The sequence below is a fragment of the Tiliqua scincoides genome, chromosome 2 (genome assembly GCF_035046505.1).
Source record: "Tiliqua scincoides isolate rTilSci1 chromosome 2, rTilSci1.hap2, whole genome shotgun sequence".
Taxonomy (NCBI): domain Eukaryota; kingdom Metazoa; phylum Chordata; class Lepidosauria; order Squamata; family Scincidae; genus Tiliqua; species Tiliqua scincoides.
Window position 1 is genome coordinate 247,182,123 of NC_089822.1, and position 23,355 is coordinate 247,205,477.

At 46.5% G+C, this 23,355-nt stretch overlaps 1 protein-coding gene across 1 annotated transcript in view; it reads left to right on the plus strand.

Annotated features, from left to right (window-relative positions):
- Positions 1–437: 437 nt before the first annotated feature.
- KLHDC8B (kelch domain containing 8B) overlaps positions 438–23,355 on the plus strand; it is a 40,376-nt gene continuing 17,458 nt past the window's right edge. The window contains exons 1-3 of the mRNA XM_066616289.1: positions 438–520; positions 6,941–7,026; positions 13,768–14,617. Of these exons, the coding sequence (XP_066472386.1) occupies positions 14,242–14,617 (376 nt within the window). The 5' untranslated portion in view covers positions 438–520; positions 6,941–7,026; positions 13,768–14,241. The remainder of the gene's footprint in view (positions 521–6,940; positions 7,027–13,767; positions 14,618–23,355) is intronic.

Below are 23,355 nucleotides of genomic sequence, written 5' to 3' on the forward strand. Positions count from 1 at the left end.
TATATGCAACTGGCTTTAAAAAAAAAAAAATCAATTTCATGCCATCGTTCCACCCAGGAAATATTCAACCACTCAGGAAATCCGACAAGATTCTGAGCCCAAGCCTATGCATGTCTACTCAGAAGTAAGACCCATTCTAGTCAATGGGGCTTACTCTCAGGTAAGTGAGGCTAGGGTTGCAGCCTGAGATCCTAAGCCTATGCATGTCTACTCAGAAGTAAGTCCCATTCTAGTCAATGGGGCTTACTCCCAGGAAAGGGTGGCAGCCTCCGACAGCTGAAAACTGCCACTGGGATGAGACGCAGCGGATCTGCAGCGAGGCTGTGCCAGGAGGGAAGAGGCAGCAGCGCGCCTCGCCTTGGAGAGCGGCTGTCCCGAGCGCGCCGCGCCCGGGGGAGGAAGAGTTAAGAGCGGTGGGTGGGCTTCCCCCACTCCGACCCCCCTCGTCGGGAGCTGGCTGGGAGCAGGAAGGCGGGGAGCTCCCGGGCAGAGGCGCCCGCAGAGTTGGCCGGGGCTGGAGGTGAGCGCTGCGCCCGGGGGCGTCGGGGGTGCGCTGCTCCTCGCAGCGGCGGGAAAGGCGGCCGCCCTGCGCTCTCCAGCCGAGCGGGGGAGCCTCGGCGCGGCCGGGAGGGGCCGCTCCGCGAAAGTTTCTCCCGGAGGGGGCTGGCTCTGCAGCTCCCCCGTGGCCGCGGGCAGGCGGAGAGGGGCGCCTGCGGACTGCGCGCCTCCCTCTGCGGCGAGCCGGTGCGGGAGCTGCGGGCCAAGCAAGGCAGCAGCGGCGGCGGCGAGGGGAGGGGTGAGAGCCCGAGCCGAGGCGTGTCTACTCGGAAGTAAGTCCCGTTATGGTCAATGGGGCTTACTCCCAGGTAAGTGTGAACAGGATTGCAGCCTTGCAGCCCAAACCTATACATGTCTACTCAGAAGTAAGTTCAGTTCAGTAAGACCTTTATTGGCATAAATCATTATAATCAATAGGGCTTACTCCCAGGAAAGTGTGGATAGCATTGGCTTAGAACCCAAGCCTATGCATGTCTACTCAGAAGTAAGTTTCATTATCGTCAATAGGGCTTACTCCCAGGAAAGTGTGGATAGCATTGGCTTAGAACCCAAGCCTATGCATGTCTACTCAGAAGTAAGTTTCATTATAGTCAATAGGGCTTACTCCCAGGAAAGTGTGGATAGCATTGGCTTAGAACCCAAGCCTATGCACGTCTACTCAAAAGTAAGTCCTCTTATAGTCAACGGGGCTTACTCCCAGGTAAGTGTGGCTAGGATTGTAAACTGAGTGCTGCGACCCGAGGGGGGAGGGAAGGGGAAGATCGCAGGGTCGGTGGCCTCGGGTCAACCCAGGATGGGATTGAGGGGCGAAGAAGCCATGCGTCGGTCCTCCTCTTCCCGGGCGCCGCCTCTTTCCACCCCAGGGCTCCCTTCACCTCCTTCATTGCTGTCCTCTGTGGCTAGCTGGGGCAGGGATTCCCTTCGGGGCTGAGGCCCTGTGTCCAGAATACTTGTTTGGGAATGACCTGATTTGGCTTTACCTCCTCATACACCCCTTTTTGCAGTGCCTTGTAGCGTGTCAATGGGCATCTGGACATGTGCAGAGTGCTCTTGATCTCCTTCCCCTTTTCCTGTCCCACTTGTACAGCTCTGGTATTTACTGGGGAGGTAAATCCCCTCTCTGTTCAGGTTTGATTCAACATCAGCCCCACAGAAGTACTATTTGGAAAGAAGGATGGATGGGAACACAGAGATGAATGATCTTCAAATGGATGAAAACCTTGTTTTAGAATGGACTTGGGGGGGGGGCAGGACTAAGCTGTGTGCGTGTGTGTCTGCTTGTCCTAGCCAAAAGTTGCTGCCCCACACTCCTTGAGTCAAATTGCATGCTATTGAGAATCATAAAAATAGCACAGAAAATGTCAAGAATTGACCGAGATGCTATTATCAGATGCTATTATCTGATGCTTCTTCTCCTTCTCCCTTTCGCCACTGTTTTCTCTGCCCCAAGCGACATTGCCTGCTTCTTTCTTACACTCACAATCCACCCTTTCAGCAGGCATGCTGTATTTCCCTCCCAGTTTGTCCCCACAACAACCCTGTGAGGTTGTTGTGACTGACTCTGTGACTAACCCAGACTCATCCACAGAATTTCATGAGCTGATTTGAAGCTGTCTGTCCTCATCTGACTTCAACACTCACTACTCCACCACACTGCCTCTTAAAAACACCAAAGGTCTTCTTGACTGGGCCATCACCCGCTGCAGCGCACGCACTCTTCTGCTCTGGCAGAGTTTGCTTTTCTCTGAGCAAAAGAGTGGAAAGTCCTCCTTCCAATAAAGGATGCGGAGAAAGAGGAGAAGGAAAGAGGTGATGCAGTACTTTGAATTCTAAACTGTATCCTTTCTCATCAGTTTGGAATGTTTTCAAATGACAACAGGTGAAAATCCAGAAGTTGGCTTTCTTGGAGGCTTAGTATGCGCACCAGGCTGGGCAGTCGCCTGGATGCAGCTTCTTAGTGGTGCTTGGCTTGTAGTTCAAAACAGAACATATGTTCAGCACCCCTGGGGAGGAGAGAGTAGACTGGAAACCTACAATATTGCCCAGCAGCTCCCAACTTTCTAAGTGGGGAACAATCTGGCTTGGCAGTGAGGACCTGACATTGCAGTTGAATCCTTACAAGGTCCACAACCATTCTAAATTCCCCCTTTGCTAGTTCTTGGGGTGGGCGTGGGGGTAAAGGGCTTAAGTTTGGGAGTCTACCCCATACCTAGAATTGAGAGTCAATGTGGCATAGAGTAAGGGGTTCTAGGTTCTAAAATCCCCTCTCAACTGTGAAGCTTGCAGAATGATCTTTGACAGTTTCGATAATGAGCCCTTGCAGACAGGTTTGTTGTATAAACGGCTGTGGGAGCATCTTTTGTTGAAAAGCATATAACTATTTACTTTATTAATAAATAGTAATTAATAATAAATATTTATATGCTGATGCAGTATAGAAAGGTTCTTTATCTCACAGCCTTCCTACCTCACAAGGTTGTTGTAAGGATAAAAGGTGGGGGAGAGAACCTTGTACTCCACCCTGAGTTCCTTGGTGGAAGTGTGGCATAGAAATGTGGTAGTAATAGGATCAACTAGCAGTGACGCAGCGTGAACCCCAGCTCCTTTTAGAAATCATTAAGTGTTGACTCATGGATAGTATCTGCTTGGGAACCTATGCTGAGAATTTGGGAGCGTCGAAGCTGATCTGTGTGTCCCTGGAAGTCGATTTTCTCTTGCTCCTTTGCATGGCTTGTTTCTGCTGAGGGATATGGCTTGAAGGAGGACAGTCATCAGTGAGTGCCACAATATCAGGAAGGGTGCTCAGGCCAGGAGCTGTTGATCCTGTCTGATTAATATTAGGTCTTGCTGAGATCAGGGGATTAATTCAGTCCTAGAGTGTGTTCCCAGCGAGAATTTAGCCCTGGAACATGGGTAGCAATGAAAGGAATGACTGTCTTGATCACGTGGACAGTTTCTCCTTTCCTCATGCTAGTGCATAACCAAAATAAACATACATCTGAAGGCTGGGGGGGGAGGGGATTTTAGGAGGAGGGGGAGAGCTTTCATGTAGGGAGTAAGCTCTGGATTGATCGGATAGTTTCCAGCCCTTTTAGCTTGCACTTGTTTTGGGACAAGATGGGTTCTGAATTGCAAGACTGATGAGATGATCACAAAAAACATGCTGAGGAGGGAGAGATGGAGGATTCTGTCTGCTTGATGTTCCTGCTGAAAGCATATTTCATGTCCTTATTACAAGTACCCTTCTTTGGTGTTGTGAATGTATATGTAACAAGTAAATGCATCCAGTATTTGGGTGTGAAGCTTTTCTCCCATAAACCTCTACAAGGAGCAAAGCAGGAACATCGAGACACACTGTCATGTAAAGCAGCATGGTTGAGTGGTTAGAGCTGTGATTCCCAACCTTTAGGAGCCTGTGGACCACTGAGGCAAAAATTAGAATCTTTGTGGATCACATGCAGCTGTGGGCAGTCTGATCTCTGCCCTGTCTGGTAGCCTGTCTCCTGAGCAAGCTCTCATCCATGGACTATCAGAGAGGATGGAGAATGGACTTTCTACAGCCACAACTGACACTTCAGCGGCTGTGGCTGCAGGTGATCTGTTTTCTGCCCTCCCTGGTAGTCTGTGTTCAAATTCCCATTTGAACATCAAGCTTGCTGGGTGACCAGAGGGCAGTTGCCCTCTATCAGCATAACATACCTCATGGGGTTGTTGTGAGGATCAAATGAGTGCAGGAAGAGCCACATATACATGAGCTCCTTGGAGGAAGGGCAGGATCAGTCGCGTAGCTAGAGGGGGTGCAAAGCACTAAGTTTTGCAGGGAACCTTCCCTTAGTGTGCAAGTGGCTCCTCTCCATTTTGCTCCCGGTCTGGAATAGCTCTGAAGGGGATGGGTAGCAAGTCCCCATGCACAAATGAGCCTGAGCAAGTGTTTGCAAAGACAGCAGGAATTAGAGAGGGTGAAGTGCTTAAAGCGAAAGATGGTCAGGCAGGAGGGATGATGAAACCCATCTGTGTTGGTCCTTTTGAGCTTGACAGAGGCACTTTGTGCCCTCCACTTTTCCAAGCTGGAGACCAAGGTGGGTGCTGCTTTCACTTGCAGCCGTCTCTAGCATGGAAACAGTTTTCTTTCACCGCCTTGCCTTCCATCTGGTTGTGGGACTTGGCAGCTCTTGCTTGTGAATGTCACCTGTCTGTGCTTTGCTCAAAATGGGGGAAGGTTGTAGAACCTTGTCATCTTTTTGCATCCAGTGCCAAAGTCTTGAATAGGATTGTAGGTATTCTTTAACACACGTTTGGAATCATTGGTCTATTTGCAGAGCTCTGCATGCCAAGAATCTTTGTTTTCAGGCTTCTGGTCCTTAACGTTGTGACAAATAAATTGGAAACCCATGGGCAGTGTGGGGCATGGGGTGGGCAAATGGTCAGGAAGTGGTTTTCCATGTACTTGGAGCCTTTGGTATCCTGTAGCAGGGCTCTTTGTTGCTTTCCCAGGTCTGCTGTTTCATAGCTCCTCCGCTCTTGCTGGTTCACTCTTCCTTCTCCTGTTCTTCCTTCCTTCCTTCTCTTCCTTTTCCTGTTCTACCAATCCACTGATTTTTTTCTTTTTTCTTCCCCTGCTGTTGCATCAAAATTCCCAATGTTTTGATAACCCACATTTTGGAGGCAAATACATCAAAAACATAAGAGCCCTGCTGAATTAGGCCAAAGGCCCATCTAGTCTATTGTGGATCCCACCACAAGCTTCTGGGAGCACACAAGACAACAAGATACCCGTGTTCTGTTGCCTCACCCTTGCATCTGGCATTCTGAGGTGGCCTACTTCTAAAATCAAGAGGTTGTGCATAACCGTCACGGTTTGTAACCTGTGATGGAGTTTTCTTCTAGAAATTTGTCTAGTCCCTTTTTAAAGGCATCGAGGCCAGATGCCATCACAACATCCTGTGACAAGGAGTTCCACAGGTTAATTACATGCTGGGTAAAGAAATATTTTATTTTGTCTGCTTTAACTCTCCCAACACTCATTTTGAGTGGGTGTCTCCTTGTTCTGGTGTTGTGCAAGAGGGAAAAGAACATCCTTCTATCCATCTCCTGCATAATTATACACATCTCAGTCATGTCCCTCCTTAGGTGCCTTTTTTTCTAAGAGCCCTAAATGTTGTAGCCTTACCTCGTAAGGGAGGTGCCCCTTTTCCAGTTCCATTATATCCTTTCTTTAGATGCGGTGATCAGAACAGTACGCAATACTCAAGATGTGGCCTTACCATTGATTTGTGCAATGGCATAATAATATTGGCCTTTTCATTCTCAATCCCTTTCATGATTCAGAGCATGGAATCATTAGGCAAAGCAATTAAATGGACTTAGTTTCCATAACTTCAGTAAAAATTTTGTGGGTGCAGAGCAGGCGCCTGTGTGTGTCTGTCTTGGTATATATGCAGCTCTCTGACCTTCCTTTACTTGTTGTAAACTTGAGCTTTCAAATCAAGTCAGGCTTATCAGGCTCAAGGTAATAAAAAAGGAATTTTCTGTCGGCTTAGGGCTGAATCCTCTAGTCTTTTGATTAGAGAGGGAAGAGATGGTTAAGGGACCAGCAGCAGAATTAACTTGGCCGGCCAGCCAGCATGCCCTGCCCTGTCCTGTGTGAGCACTACTGGATTTCTTTCTTCCTTTCTTTCAGGTTCAAATCTTAAACTCTTGGCTGCTTGCACTGAACTGCAGTGGGAGCCAGAGCTAGAGATTGCTGATTAAGCAATAGGAGCAATGCCGTCAGAGCCTCTGCATTAGATCAAAAGAACTGTTGTTGGACACTTTGTCTGGGTACTTGCTTCCTGGTCAGCTCTATAGTGACCACTGTGAACTTGCTACGGCGACACAGCTGCATGGAGGGCAGAATCCCAGTTAGTCTTGCCTTCAGAACAGGCTGAAGGACCTCATAAATCTGGACTGCAGCATTAAGGGCTTCTAAACACCTTTTTTTGGAGATCACTGTGTATCTCGTAGCAAGTTGAAGGCAAGATGGGGAATGTCTTTTCAGCAAGGTAGGGAATGTCAAGTAGGAAGTGGAATTAATTGTTTGCATAAATATTGTGTGGGGTTGTTTTGTTTTATTTTGCACATTCAAATATGTAAGCATGCAAATCTCTGCCCCCCCCCCCATCTTTTAGTACCTGTTAGAATATTGGAATACCTAGCAAATTCACATCAGAAATTGCTGATCTAGCACTCTTCTGAATGAACAAATGTGCTGAGATCATAAAGGCAGAAAGCATGGGCTGTTCCTCTCTCCACTCCGCATCATTGCCAGAAGTGACTTTGCATCCACCCATTTCCATTTTACACTTTAAAACCAACACTTGTGTATTTTTTCCCCCCTCAATAGGATAGCATCATTTCAACATACAGCTGTAATTCTCCGGGGAGTCTAAAGTACACATTGCTTCCAGGCAGGACAGATTCATTATCCAGGTAAGTACTGGTAGTTTACAGCCTACAATATATACTGCCTGTGGGAATCTTCTCATTGATTAATTGTACAGCAACTTCAGTGTAAATGCTATTTCCCATCCTTTTAATGGCATGTATGCTCTTATTTGTGTGACATGTCCTTTATCCAGTAAGGGGGTCTCTCAGACTTGTTCTGAATGGTTGCAGAAAGAAAGAAGCCTGCATCATTCAAATGGCATGTTGGCCTTGGGAGGATGGAGCTGCAAAGCTTTATCTTTGTAACCAAACCCAAACAATGCAGAATAGCAGAGCATGTACTGTATATTCTGGGACTCCAGGTGGTTTTGGTGTTTGGGGGGGGGGGCCACAGAGTTCTTATATGTTAGAAGCATTATCCTGCCTGCAGATTAAATTTCTGCTTTTACTGTAAATTCTCAACAGCTAGCAGCTGCCAAGTTCTCCTGGGTGCTGAGCGTGGCAAAAAAACAAAAAAAGGACCTCCTCCTCCAAAGAGCACTGGAGGGGCCCCCAGAGGCAGAAGCTATTTCTGATCAGGGGACTTGTTATCAATATTTCATGCTCTCATCGTTAAATTATGCAGCTCTCAGCTATTAAGATACTAAAGCTTCTAATTTTTGTGAGGGGGAAGATGAATGAGCTGCAGAGTCCTAGTCTTCTGACAAGATTGAAAGTGGAAATTTATGGCACTCGGAGGGCCAGTTATAAACTAAAAGCTCTGAGTGGAGCGTAGAGGAAGGAGGGAAGGCTCAGGGCTCTGGACTGCCTGTAGTGCCAAAGCCGCGGCTCCTGAGCAGTGCAGAAAACGAAGCAGGTGAGCTGGCCAAACACTTGCCTCCCAGAGCCCCAAAGACAGCTGCTGTCTCTCTTTTCATTTCACAAAAAGTGACTTGAAAGAGAGCTTCACTGAGCCCTCCTTGACGGTCTCAGCTGAGGGTCTGCGACAAGGCTGGCTGTGCGATGTCCTCTGAGCCGTGCAAGCAGGGTTGCCAACTGAACAGGAAAAGATCTGTCCTATGGCTTTTGTAGTAGGTGACTTGTTCTTTATTCCTACAATATGGAGATAATAAGCATTGTCACCCTGCTGATATCTGCAGATCAGGCTGTTGTTAAAAGCTGAGGAGGAGCGGCTGGGAAAAACTGACAGCCCTACATGGAAATGCTGGGAAGTACAGGGCAAGAAGCCCTTCCAGTGAAGGCTTGGTCTTTCCCGCACTCCCATCCCATCCTATGCTTCCCAGCGCCCACTGGAGCAGTGGCACCAAAGTGGCTACTGCTGTATCCAGCAGATTCCAGGAAACTGCTGGGAATCTCCTTGGGAGAAGGGGGCTTCCCTCAGGGACTTTCACCCTGCACATGCCGGATCTTGTCTGATCTTGGAAGCTAAGCAGGGTCAGGCCTGGTTAGTACTTGGATGGGAGACCGCCAGGGAATACTGGGCGCTTTAGGCTTATACCATAGTCTTTCGAGACTGAAGGTTGCCAACCAGAGTGGGACTGAGACAAGATTTGTACATGCAGGCCCGGTGCATTTGTATTTCTAATCCACTCTGCACTATACTGCGTGAATGCGTGACAGCTCATCAGCAACCATTGGCAGCCCCGTCGCAACCATTCAAAGCATCGTGTAAACCTGGGGTTGCCAAAGTGTTTCACCAGAGGTCCACATCAAATATCTGGCACAATGCCAAGGGCCAGATAAAAATAAATTTTAAAGAGAACATCTAAGTAAATTAGGGATGGAACTCGTATGAATGAATAAACGAATGGGCTCAAGTTTGCAGGGTTTCTCTGAGCACCAACGCACACCACAGAAATAAAGCACACACTCAAATGGACCCCCATTCCCCCTCCTCTCAGGCAGCTTACTTAAATATGTCAGAACCAGCACATGAAAGGAAGCACCCAGAGCATGTTCTGAGGGCCAGGGAACCCTCCCCAACCCTCAGAAAGCCTTCTAAGGCCTTCAGAGGGCACAAACAGTTACTTCTGGGTTTTTTGGAAAACCAAGAAGTGATGTTTTTTAGGCCTTTAGAAGGCGTTCTGAGGGTTGGGGAGGTTGCATGCAGCTCCGGTCATGTTTGATCTAGTGGGCCAGAGGCACTGAAGGGACCAGAGGCTGGCTCTAGGCCAGGTAGAGGCTTGCCACAGGCCGCATTTGGCCCCCAGGCCTGGGTTTGGAAACCCCTGTTGTAAACATATCTGCTTGCAACCTGCTTGGCTTCATTCAGAATCCATGGGAGCTGATTGGAAAGCACTGACGTGCATTTACTTACGTTGTGTGTCTGTTTTCTGAAGTATGAGGTGGTATTATTACTCTATTCAGCTGGCTGGCTGAAGGCCTGGCTACCAAGGAGGGGGCTCTTACAAAGTGAATGGGCAGAAGCCTCTCCCCTCCCATGTTTGTGGTCAGTCATGACTGACAGATATAGGAGAAATGTGTTTTTAAACATTTGAAATTCCAGAGCTAAGTGCTTCTGACTCTCCTTTCTCCTGCTTGGTCCTGGAAGCAGTCAGTCCTGTGCTTGGTGGGCATGTGTGGCAGGCATTTGCTGGTCATACAGATGGCGCTGCATGGTGGACACCAAGTGAGGAGAGGGAGCTGTTGTATGTGGTAACCCTCTGGGGAAAGCTGTTCTTGGCAAATTTCCCCAGTCCAAACCAAATTCTTGTGCTGCAGTGCAACGGAGCTGGTTCATTCAGCATGGGAATTGTGGCTGCTGGAGGTCTCCTTGAGGTAAGGGGACCTTCGTCCCTTACCCTGGGTAAGCCCAGCAGCCTCTATGGGGCTGCTTGGATCCATGCCAGCTCTATAGCTGGTGTAAATTCTGGGCCACCCCATGTTGGGCTTTCGGGCTCAGGACAGCATATTGCAGAGGTATCCTAACATAAGAACATAAGAACAGCCCCACTGGATCAGGCCATAGGCCCATCTAGTCCAGCTTCCTGTATCTCACAGCGGCCCACCAAATGCCCCAGGGAGCACACCAGATAACAAGAGACCTCATCCTGGTGCCCTCCCCTACATCTGGCATTCTGACTTAACCCATTCCTAAAATCAGGAGGTTGCGCATACACATCATGGCTTGTACCCCATAATGGATTTTTCCTCCAGAAATTGTCCAATCCCCTTTTAAAGGCGTCTAGGCTAGACGCCAGCACCACATCCTGCGGCAAGGAGTTCCACAGACCAACCACGCGCTGAGTAAATATTTTCTTTTGTCTGTCCTAACCCGCCCAACACTCAATTTTAGTGGATGTCCCCTGGTTCTGGTATTATGTGAGAGTGTAAAGAGCATCTCCCTATCCACTCTGTCCATTCCCTGCATAATTTTGTATGTCTCAATCATGTCCCCCCTCAAGCTTCTCTTTTCTAGGCTGAAGAGGCCCAAACGCCGTAGCCTTTCCTCATAAGGAAGGTGCCCCAGCCCCGTAATCATCTTAGTTGCTCTCTTTTGCACCTTTTCCATTTCCACTATGTCTTTTTTGAGATGCGGCGACCAGAACTGGACACAATACTCCAGGTGTGGCCTTACCATCGATTTGTACAACGGCATTATAATACTAGCCGTTTTGTTCTCAATACCCTTCCTAATGATCCCAAGCATAGAATTGGCCTTCTTCACTGCCGCCGCACATTGGGTCGACACTTTCATCGACCTGTCCACCACGACCCCAAGATCTCTCTCTTGATCTGTCACAGACAGCTCAGAACCCATCAGCCTATATCTAAAGTTTTGATTTTTTGCCCCATTGTGCATGACTTTACACTTACTGACATTGAAGCTCATCTGCCATTTTGCTGCCCATTCTGCCAGTCTGGAGAGATCCTTCTGGAGCTCCTCACAATCACTTCTGGTCTTTACCACTCGGAAAAGTTTGGTGTCGTCTGCAAACTTAGCCACTTCACTGCTCAACCCTGTCTCCAGGTCATTTATGAAGAGGTTGAAAAGCACCGGTCCCAGGACAGATCCTTGGGGCACACCGCTTTTCACCTCTCTCCATTGTGAAAATTGCCCATTGACAACCACTCTCTGCTTCCTGGCCTCCAACCAGTTCTCAATCCACAAGAGGACCTGTCCTCTAATTCCCTGACTGTGGAGTTTTTTCAGTAGTCTTTGGTGAGGGACCGTGTCAAACGCCTTCTGAAAGTCCAGATATATAATGTCCACAGGTTCTCCCGCATCCACATGCCTGTTGACCTTTTCAAAGAATTCTATAAGGTTTGTGAGGCAAGACTTACCCTTACAGAAGCCATGCTGACTCTCCCTCAGCAAGGCCTGTTCGTCTATGTGTTTTGAGATCCTATCTTTGATGAGGCATTCCACCATCTTACCCGGTATGGACGTTAGGCTGACCGGCCTATAGTTTCCCGGGTCCCCCCTCTTTCCCTTTTTAAAAATAGGCATGACATTTGCTATCCTCCAATCTTCTGGCACCGTGGCCGTTTTGAGGGACAAGTTGCATACCTTAGTCAAGAGATCTGCAACTTCATTCTTCAATTCCTTAATAACCCTTGGGTGGATGCCATCAGGGCCCGGTGACTTATTGATCTTTAATTTATCAATGAGGTCTGAAACATCTTCTCTTTTAACCTCTATCTGACTTAACTCCTCGGTTAGGAGGGGCCGTTTGGGCAGCGGTATCTGCCCGAGGTCTTCTGCCGTGAAGACAGATGCAAAGAACTCATTCAATTTCTCTGCCATCTCTAAGTCTCCTTTTATCTCCCCTTTCCCTCCCTCACCATCCAGAGGGCCAACCGCTTCTCTGGCGGGTTTCCTGCTTCTAACATATTTGAAGAAGCTTTTATTATTCCCCTTAATGTTGCTGGCCATGTGTTCCTCATAGTCTCGCTTGGCCTCCCCTATCACCTTCTTACATTTCCTTTGCCACAGTTTATGTTCCTTTTTATTCTCCTCATTAGGGCAAGACTTCCATTTACGGAAGGAAGCTTCCTTGCCCTTCACAGCCTCTCTAACTTGGCTGGTTAGCCATGCGGGCACCCTCCTGGATTTAGTGGAACTCTTCTTTCTTTGCGGTATACACCTCTGCTGGGCCTCTATTACTGTTGTTTTAAGCAGCCTCCATGCACTCTGGAGAGACTGGACTCTTTTTACCCTCCCTTTCAACCTCCTTCTAACCAGCCTCCTCATTTGAGGGAAGTCCGCCCTCCACTGTCCCTGCCCCCTCTCAGGCCTGATCCACCCCATTCTGCCCTCCTGCTGTCCTATGCCTATCTGATTCAGCGGACGCTGGCCACTGACTGGTGCCGGGAGGCAGTGCAGGCCTTTCTGCTGGTGGGATGGGCCTCCAAGCTGGCCCAGTGTGTCTTATGGCACATTTGTGACAGTGCACATGCTTGTTATGCAGTGGAGGCTGGAACAGGATTGGGTGGTCAGTAACAGTTTTCCATGAGTTTGTTTTACCAGGCTTGGGTCGTAGCAGGTGTAATATTGGGAAGGCAGCAGAGGCCATGGGAGGCTTGTGACCCTCAACTCCCACTAGTGTTGTCACCATGTCCTGATTCTCTTATCCTCTGGTGACCTCCCCCCCACCCCCCACCCCCGTGGCAGTTTTGCAGAAAATGTGTTTTGAAGCTGACTTGGTCCCAGCAGGCATCTTTCACATTGACTTAGCCTACCTCTCTCCAGTGTGTTTTGTCATTCCACCACAGTGTGAAGCTACCACACCAGCCCCTTGAGTCTTCCTGGGGTGTTTGTGACTTGCTTGACAAGGGCCATCCTGACACTGGATGCAGGTGTTTGCTGTTTGGAGGCAGTAGGCTGAGCCAATTCATTTTTGTGCTGTTAGGTCACTTTGCAGAATAATATGAAACAGCTTCCTAGTCCCAAGCCTATCACTGCTGAACTGTGTCTGGTTTTTTAAAGTGTGCACTGCCCCCTGGTCCCTGTACCATACTTCAACTAAACCCAAGTACATGTAGATGATATAATTGCATATCTTCCCCACTTATCTTGACCCTACTTCCTTCCTCCTTCGGTCTCTCTTGGGTCTGTTTTTAGACTGTGAGCTCCTCAGGGCAGTGATTTGTCCTTCTTGAAGCAGGTAGGTAATATTAAACCAACAAAAACAACATTGCCCCATATGATTTGGGGGCTGAGCTAAAGAAGCAAGAAGTGTAAAATGTACTCTGCTGTTTGAGATTAGTTAATCCAGAATGTCCTCTGGATTATATAGATACAAATGCAGAGTAGGAGGCTCATTCTGCCTTAAGCACATGTTTACAAAGAGGAGAAAGCCTCTCTTTTAAAAACACAATGAGGATGGTTCAAGGGTGGAGGAGGGGGTAACTGATCAGTGCTATATGACTTGGAGAATGCAACAGCAATGAGTGGAAACAGCTTTTCCATCTTGCAGCTTTTGCAAAGGCTTGTGCTTGCCTTGCTTATGCTGGACCAGTTACTCCGGGTAAAAAGAGAAGTTTATTTTTTTTTTCCTATATGGAAGGTTGTGGCTGGCTAAATGTGCCTCATATATTACATGTTTCTGCCACAGTCTATGGGGTGAGCATGGCTGGTATGTTAGATGCAGTTGGCAGTCCGGAGCCTTTTCCAAATGCTGGGTCTGGGATTGTTGCCTGTAACTGAATGTCTTGAGGGTGGGTAACAGGTTGGGAGACTTCCTGGGATTCAGCGTGGTCTGTTTTCTCTGCAATCAGATTCCTCAAAATGGCTCTCATAGCAGTTTATTACTAACCTCGTACATCCTCCTTCTCTCCCCCCAGCCCCCGCCACATACATTCCAGAAACGTCAAAGGCACAAACTGTGGAAGAGAACTTGCTGGGAGAGTCCTGCTTTCCAAGCCTGGCCGGCCTACTGGCTGACATTCTGGTGTTCTCGCCTGGCATTCTAGGCCTACCCTGAGCACAGAGGGCATCTCTTCAAGCCATTCCTAGCTGTTCTGGACAGGAATGGTTCCCCTCCCATTGGAGGCACAATCATTGGGGCACCACGGCACTCCTTGCCAACTCCTTCAGGGGACCCTGTATTCTCCCTGCAGCCATATTTGCTTCCCCGTCGACTAATGCCTTGTGGATGTGGAGCTCCGGTGGCAAAGGAAGGAGGGCCTTCTACCAGCCTCAGGCCAATCCCAACAGATCCCTGGAGCGCTGTGTGGAAGGCCGCTACGCTGAGACACCGAGTGTGTGCTGGGGGCATTGCCATGCCTGCCTCCTGAGATGCCAGGCCGCTGGCCAAAATGGAAATTGCCAATGCCAAATCCTTCTTCTGGGAGGCTTTCCCCCCTTTGTCTACCTGTCGGGTGTACTGCAGCCCAACTTACCAGGATGGGCACCTCTTTGTGGTGGGAGGCTGCAGCCAGCAGGGCCAGCCCCTGGACACTGTGGAGATGCTGGATGTGGTTTCCCACAAGTGGACAACTTTGCCTCCTATGGCCACCCCTCGGGCGGGAGCTGCAGCAGTGATGTCCGGCAAGCAAGTTCTGGTGGTTGGAGGGGTGGACTCCATGCAGAGACCCCTGGCCTCTGTCGAAGCCTACCATGTGGATGAGGGCAAGTGGGAGAAGAAGGCAGACCTGGCTCAGGCTTCCATGGGCATCTCTGCGGTTGAGAAAGGTAAGTGTGTTCCTGTAGCTGCCTGGGATGGCAAGCAGTAAGAGGTTGGGCATGAATCTCCCACTGTTTGCATTCTGAGCTTTAGGCAGGCTGTTCCTGTTTCTTAACTATCTGAATTTGGTATTGGTGAACTCAGGTGGTTGGACGCCTATCAGACTTGAAGCAAAATGGGAGTAATCAAAAATAAGATAGGAGTTCCTATTTATTGCAGGGAGGTATGCAGACATAGTTAAATTTGTAAGTTCAAGAAAAGAAAAACAGTTACTCAAATAGCCTGATAAGGACGAAGTATGTTCAGTGTTTCCCCAAGTGTTGCAGAATGTTGAAGGTTTCAGTTGGCGGGGGGTGGGGTGGAGACAACAGCAGGACAAAAGGAGGGGTCTTTAATGACTTATAGCAGCGGTTCTCAAACTCATGTGTAGAGTTTGAGCTGCGATAAGTCTTTGCAGGGGGTGGGGGATGGTGGTGACGCAATCCCCAGGATCATGCCACTGCCAGGGACTAAGGGTTTTTTTTTTTAAAAAACTTACCCTCTGTATGCGCCAGTCTCCTGGGGGTGCAGGGAACTTTGAAAAAATGAGATTTTAGCAATCTCAACCCAGAAGTGAATTGTGATCACATTTTTTCAAATTTCTGAGGTGCGGGGAGCCCTGCATTCACGGATAATTGAAACTGCGGATACACGATCTGCAGATACGCCCCCTGTACTGTACAATGAAGTTTGACTCCTACATACACCCCAGTAATACATAGTTAACGGTTCTTAGCTTGTTCAGATGAACACATTGTTTATTAACAAAGTGTGGCATGCTGGAATTTTTGAAGGTATCCGCTTTTCATTTTTGGCATGTTTTAAATTCTTTCTCTGCTCTCACTGAATCTGACTACAGTCCTTCTGGGTTTCACTCCTTCTCCAACCTCCTCCTTTTTTCTTCTTTTTTTAATTTCAGTGATTCATAGCACTGGGAGCAGGTTCAAAAACCTTGTTTGATAGACACAAAATCCATAATTTGATAACTTGAGAATTGTAGAGTAAATGTTATCAGTCTTACTGTTCCCCCCCCCCCCCGTTTATCCTTTATCAAACATAGCCACCAATTACAGGTGTACACGTAAGGACAGGGATAAGTTCTCTGATCCCTGTTGTTATGCAATTAGGTCATTAAGTGAATATTCAGTCCAATCTAATGCCTTTGTTGTGTAAACAGATACTCCCTACCAGACATTAGCTTGCTGCAAAGGCTGTTGGAGATAGATTTTCTCTTTTTTGCATTAAGAGCCTCTTTGTTCTGTAAACAGACACTCTGCTGCAGGCTACGGGAGACATAATTGCTTCATTAAGAGCATCTTTATTGTGCTTTGGCCACCATCATATATGCAGTCTGTTATTAAGCGACCAGTTGTTAAGTGGTGCACTCTTGTACTTTCAGTGATATATATGCAGGGCCAGCGCAAGGCACACCACCCCCACCCCATGCCTTTTGTGGCTCCACAAGTTCCCAGCCCCTCTTGTCAGTTCCTGGCTTCCCCCAATAATGCCTGTCAGTGTGAGACCCCTCCTTTAACTGCTCCTCATGTGGTTTTAAAAAGGCAAAGAGCAAGGAAGATGAAGTGGTTGGGGAGAGGAGAGCGATGACCTCCTAGAGCAGGGGTGTCATACAGCGGTCCAAATAGTATTTGTGATGCCTGCTGAGGACCTGAACGGGCCCGTAGCCAGGATTCTAGAGGTGGGGGGGGCAACCATTTTTTCAGGGGGGGCAATTAGGTATCTATACAGGTGTGCAAAATGAAGGACAAGTATGGAGAAACATCAAAGACCTGTAACTAACCCAAATTTCATTAGGAGGAAATATTTTGGGTTTTTTTTTTTTTTTGAAAGATGCATTCATTATCTGTAAAGCAATCTAACAATGATCTGCATAGAATAAATGCATCTCTGTATGCAATGTAAAATCTATTTGTCTACATAGAAATAACATGCAACTTGTCCTTTCATTTTGGACACCAGTGCAATACACAGACTTGCAACACTGCAAAAGTAAAACATATCACTATGATACAGGTAGCATTTACTTGTATTGAAAGCCTTTCATTTACTGATGACAAAAGTAAATTTACTTTACCTAAAAGCAAGAGGAAAGATATTGAAGTAAAATATAGCAACGCCATGGAACATTAGTTTTTTACATTATTCATTACTTTTAAAAAGCAAGGTACAGAAGATTTGAAACTACCTAGCAGGGCTGAATTCTCCTATCTTTCTGAGAACTGAATCTTCTTAGAACCTTTTCCACACTTAAATTCTTGGTTCTCTTTCGCTCAAAAGCTAGGTATACTAAATTAACCATTCTTGAGTGAGACATTGATAGTCTTTGAGATCTGTTAATTTGTGTAAGCACTGAGAAGGTCAATTCACAAACTGCTGTGCTACATGCAAAAGTTCTTACTGCCGCTAACATACTGTAACAATCTTCAAAGGCACTCCAGTGTTTGTATATTTCACTGAAGAAATTTTGCTTTTCAGTTTTGTTTTTCTCAAGGCAATGTTTTACTACTTTCATTTCTTCTTTACTTGGAATGGGAATATTGAAATTTTTTAGATAATTAAGCCTACCATTTTCATCATCTAAATTTTCTGCTGCAGTTATTGCCTGAAGAATCTCTTCATTGTCATGGAATCTTTTTAATTTGGCTAGCACTACATCCAGAATTTCAAAAAAGTCAGAAGCATGCTTACTGTCGGTGTCACTACATGGTGCTCTGTTACCTGTTGTTTCAGACACCACATAATCATCAAGTAAGGAATTAAGTTTCCTTTGCCTTGGCATTTTTACTTCTTCCTCTTTAGCCAGTTTTGATGTTTCCTGCAGAACCGATTTCAAAGTCTCACTGTTTCTTAAGTCTTCTAGTGAACTTTCTGTAGCTTGAATTAAGTTATAGGCCTGCTCCAAGGAAATGTCATTGAGTCCCTTATCTACTGGAGAAAGAATTTCCAAAATATTTTTCATTACCACTAGACAAAATCTAAACTCTTGCTTCCGAATTATAAGATGGAGACCAGTGCTAAGAACTACATCTTCCCCAGCAAATCTTTTTCCATTATTTATTGATATTAGTTCAAGAGTTTGATATATGTTTGTATTCTTCAAAAATTGTCCTACACACCTGAAGATGTCCTGACCATCTCTGTTCCAGCAGACAAGAAAGAGCTTTGCCTTCATACTCAGCAGCTACTACCCCATGGGACAAAAAGTTGTATAATTCCACACATTGTCCAAAAAATTCCCTCACCATTGGCACAACTTCAACTGCTTTAACTACAACTAAATGCAGCCTGCGGTTAAAACAATGAACGTATGGAATTTTTCTTCAGTTTTTTTTTAATTGATGCCTGGGCACCACCTTTCTTGCCACTCATAACTGATGCTCCATTGTAACATTGGCTCAACAGATTGTTAGGATTTAAACCATACCTTCAGAACTTATCTAAAGTTGTGTTTGTAAAAGTCTTAGCATCCAAAGCAGTTGTTGCCTTTATGGATAGCATGTATTCGTAAATTTCATCATCTTTAACAGATCTTTAACAGATCAGGGAGATCTGTTAAACAGATCTGTTAAACAGATCATCTTTAACAGATCAGGGAGGTGACAAGGAAGGACAGGGTTGTAATCATGGGGGACTTCAATTATCCTCATATTGACTGGGTCAATTTGTGTTCTGGTCACGATAAGGAAACCGGATTTCTTGACGTGCTAAATGACTGTGGCTTAGATCAGCTAGTCACGGAGCCCACCAGAGGACAGGTGACTCTGGATTTAATTTTGTGCGGTACGCAGGACCTGGTTAGAGATGTAAACGTTACTGAGCCATTGGGGAACATGCTGCGATCCGTTTTGACGTGCACGTTGGGGGAAGAATACCAGGCAAATCTCTAACAAAAACCCTTGACTTCCGACGGGCGGACTTCCCTCAAATGAGGAGGCTGGTTAGAAGGAGGTTGAAAGGGAGGGTAAAAAGAGTCCAGTCTCTCCAGAGTGCATGGAGGCTGCTTAAAACAACAGTAATAGAGGCCCAGCAGAGGTGTATACCGCAAAGAAAGAAGGGTTCCACTAAATCCAGGAGAGTGCCCGCATGGCTAACCAGCCAAGTTAGAGAGGCTGTGAAGGGCAAGGAAGCTTCCTTCCGTAAATGGAAGTCTTGCCCTAATGAAGAGAATAAAAAGGAACATAAACTGTGGCAAAAGAAATGTAAGAAGGTGATAGGGGAGGCCAAGCGAGACTATGAGGAACGCATGGCCAGCAACATTAAGGGGAATAATAAAAGCTTCTTCAAATATGTTAGAAGCAGGAAACCCGCCAGAGAAGCGGTTGGCCCTCTGGATGGTGAGGGAGGGAAAGGGGAGATAAAAGGAGACTTAGAGATGGCAGAGAAATTAAATGAGTTCTTTGCATCTGTCTTCACGGCAGAAGACCTCGGGCAGATACCGCTGCCCGAACGGCCCCTCCTAACCGAGGAGTTAAGTCAGATAGAGGTTAAAAGAGAAGATGTTTTAGACCTCATTGATAAATTAAAGATCAATAAGTCACCGGGCCCTGATGGCATACACCCAAGGGTTATTAAGGAATTGAAGAATGAAGTTGCAGATCTCTTGACTAAGGTATGCAACTTGTCCCTCAAAACGGCCACGGTACCAGAAGATTGGAGGATAGCAAATGTCACGCCTATTTTTAAAAAGGGAAAGAGGGGGGACCTGGGAAACTATAGGCCGGTCAGCCTAACATCCATACCGGGTAAGATGGTGGAATGCCTCATCAAAGATAGGATCTCAAAACACATAGGCGAACAGGCCTTGCTGAGGGAGAGTCAGCATGGCTTCTGTAAGGGTAAGTCTTGCCTCACAAACCTTATAGAATTCTTTGAAAAGGTCAACAGGCATGTGGATGCGGGAGAACCCGTGGACATTATATATCTGGACTTTCAGAAGGCGTTTGACACGGTCTCTCACCAAAGGCTACTGAAAAAACTCCACAGTCAGGGAATTAGAGGACAGGTCCTCTCGTGGATTGAGAACTGGTTGGAGGCCAGGAAGCAGAGAGTGGGTGTCAATGGGCAATTTTCACAATGGAGAGAGGTGAAAAGCAGTGTGCCCCAAGGATCTGTCCTGGGACCGGTGCTTTTCAACCTCTTCATAAATGACCTGGAGACAGGGTTGAGCAGTGAAGTGGCTAAGTTTGCAGACGACACCAAACTTTTCCGAGTGGTAAAGACCAGAAGTGATTGTGAGGAGCTCCAGAAGGATCTCTCCAGACTGGCAGAATGGGCAGCAAAATGGCAGATGCGCTTCAATGTCAGTAAGTGTAAAGTCATGCACATTGGGGCAAAAAATCAAAACTTCACATATAGGCTGATGGGTTCTGAGCTGTCTGTGACAGATCAGGAGAGAGATCTTGCGGTGGTGGTGGACAGGTCGATGAAAGTGTCGACCCAATGTGCGGTGGCAGTGAAGAAGGCCAATTCTATGCTTGGGATCATTAGGAAAGGTATTGAGAACAAAACGGCTAGTATTATAATGCCGTTGTACAAATCTATGGTAAGGCCACACCTGGAGTATTGTGTCCAGTTCTGGTCGCCGCATCTCAAAAAAGACATAGTGGAAATGGAAAAGGTGCAAAAGAGAGCGACTAAGATGATTACGGGGCTGGGGCACCTTCCTTATGAGGAAAGGCTACGGCGTTTGGGCCTCTTCAGCCTAGAAAAGAGACGCTTGAGGGGGGACATGATTGAGACATACAAAATTATGCAGGGGATGGACAGAGTGGATAGGGAGATGCTCTTTACACTCTCACATAATACCAGAACCAGGGGACATCCACTAAAATTGAGTGTTGGGCGGGTTAGGACAGACAAAAGAAAATATTTCTTTACTCAGCGCGTGGTCGGTCTGTGGAACTCCTTGCCACAGGATGTGGTGCTGGCGTCTAGCCTAGACGCCTTTAAAAGGGGATTGGACGAGTTTCTGGAGGAAAAATCCATTATGGGGTACAAGCCATGATGTGTATGCGCAACCTCCTGATTTTAGGAATGGGTTAAGTCAGAATGCCAGATGTAGGGGAGAGCACCAGGATGAGGTCTCTTGTTATCTGGTGTGCTCCCTGGGGCATTTGGTGGGCGGTTGTGAGATACAGGAAGCTGGACTAGATGGGCCTATGGCCTGATCCAGTGGGGCTGTTCTTACGTTCTTATGTTCTTATCTAGTAGCAAGTGCTGTATTTTCTCTTTTGTTCCATCCTCCAAGACAGAAAAAAATAGGACATCTGCATTCTTTATGTCATTGGAAACTTCCTCTTGAATGAGATCAGTCATTGCTTTAACTATTTCATTTTGAATTTCTGGGGATTGGTAAAGTGGCATTCTTTGGAATAATTTTATAAGATGCAGCTAGTTTTGGGTCCTTTTTCAGGGTATATTTGAAAAGGTTTTTAAATAAACTTTCCTCCACGTGTTCTTCAATGTTGTATATTCCCCTCATTGGAAGCTCATTAGCTACAAGAAACTGAATGATTTCAACAATGCTTGAAATGTAATACCTATGTTTTTCAAGCACATCATCATTAATTAGAGTTAAAATAGATGTGTTTGAATCAGTTTTTTGGTTTCTTTCAGACCACATTAACATAGCCTGCACGTGGGTCTCAGATGAAGCGTGCTTGAGAAATCCTGATTTAGTTTTATCCAATGCAGCCTTCCAATTGCTAAATCCCTTTTTATGTAAGCTTGCTCTTTGGGTCTGGTAAGGCCTTTCTCTTTGGGGAGGGAGAGAAAAGCATAGCTCAGGCTTCTGAGATTTTGGATGGACCATTTCTGTTGTTTGTGTCTGGTAGGGCCTTTCTCTTTGGGGAGGGAGAGAAAAGCATGGCTCTGGCTTTGGAGATTTTGGACGGACCATTTCTGCTGTTTGGGTCTGGTATGGCATGGTAGGCTCTGGCTCTGGTAGGCCAGAGAAAGGCCCTACCAGACCCAAACAGCAGAAATGGTCCATCCAAAATTTCAGAGGCAAGAGCCATGCTTTTCTCTTCCCCCCCCAAAGAAAAAAGCAGACCCAAACAGCAGAAATGGCCCATCCAAAATCTCCTTCCTGCTCACCACCAAATGATGCCAGAGTCACTCAGCAGCAGCCTCCAGGGTCCTGCAAAGTGCTTGCACAGCCACTCAGCTCCCAGGAAGGTGATTGAAGGCACTGAGCACATTCCCTCCAGGCTTTTTCATGGTGGTGTCCTGTGACTATCAGCAGGTCGCTATGATTGGCCCCTAAGGTGAGTTACTCAGCATCAGCAGCCTGAGCTGATTGGAGGAGGCTGCCTGCAGGGAGGGGCTGAGCTCTCAAGGAACAGGAGCTAAATTGGAGGACATTCAACCACACTTACATGACAAGTGTGGAAAGAATGTGGGGGGGGGGAACTGCTGGCTCAGGGGGGGCAAACCCCCCCTGGCCCCCCAGCTATGGTCCTACCTGAAGTTATGTCATAAAGCAGGAAGTGATGTGATTAAGCAGGTCATGACCAGAAAGAAGCACTATTTTCTTTTTCAGTCCCCCTGAATTGATACATTTTCTTTGTCACAAACACTAAGTCAAAGATATTTTCAGTGTTTAAAAAAAAAAAAAAATCGAAACCCACAGTTGTATACATCATTTGCATGGTGAATCCGCATTGACCCCTCTTGGGTAGGATGTATTGCTGAGCAGAAGAGTAACCAGCTCTTCCTGTTTCCTTCAGAGACTGACTGCCCAGAATGCATACTGACTAGCCCTTGAGATCTTCACAAACACCGAGCCACCCCCTTCCCTGCCCCAGTTGGCTGTTAAGAATGCTGACTGGTTGGCCCTTGTGACAACTGAGAAGCCCTCCCCCCCCCCTGCAATATTTCAGGCTTTTAAATAGTAATAGTAATATACTTTATTGTCATCGTACAAAAGTACAACGAAATTTCAATGCATTCCAAGACACGGACATAAAACATTTATACAACAATCATACAATCAAACAATAATATAACACATTTAGATCCATCCCACATTCGTATTGTATTGTATTGGCAACCTTCAGTCTCGAATACTACATATACTACATATACATCTATGAATATAAATATCTCAGAAATAAAATAATACTCCTATTTCACTCAGAGATGTAATAAATAGATAATAAAACCCAGTAAACATTTGAAGATGCCGTGTTATCATATTCCTAATGATTTTTAAGTTCATTGTTCAATATGGTTATCGCTCTAGGATAGAAGCTATTCATAAATGGTGTGGTGTGTGTCCTGATAGATCTATATCATTTGCCAGAAAGCAACAGTTAAAAAAATAAGAAGCTGGGTGAGAATGATCTTTAAGAATACTATGTGACTTAATTAAATAAGAATAAAGGGCTGAATATTTAAATTCAGAATAAAGATATCTGAAATTTTTTTTCTTGAGAAAGAAACTCGCCAAAGCATGGGGAGGAAGGGCAAAAGTCAGCCCTTGGATTTGGAACCAGGTATGTATGTCATAAGAGCAGGCTCTACAGGAGAAATAACTGCACAAATTCCTGTGGATAGGTATGTCTGGATGCACTCCCAAATGGTGGTCTCCCCTATGGAGGTAAAGAGGTGAAGGTTTGCTGCATGTCATGGTTTTGTCTCTCTACTTCCTCTTCTTTGCCTTTAAACTCCCAGGCATGTTTGTAAAATG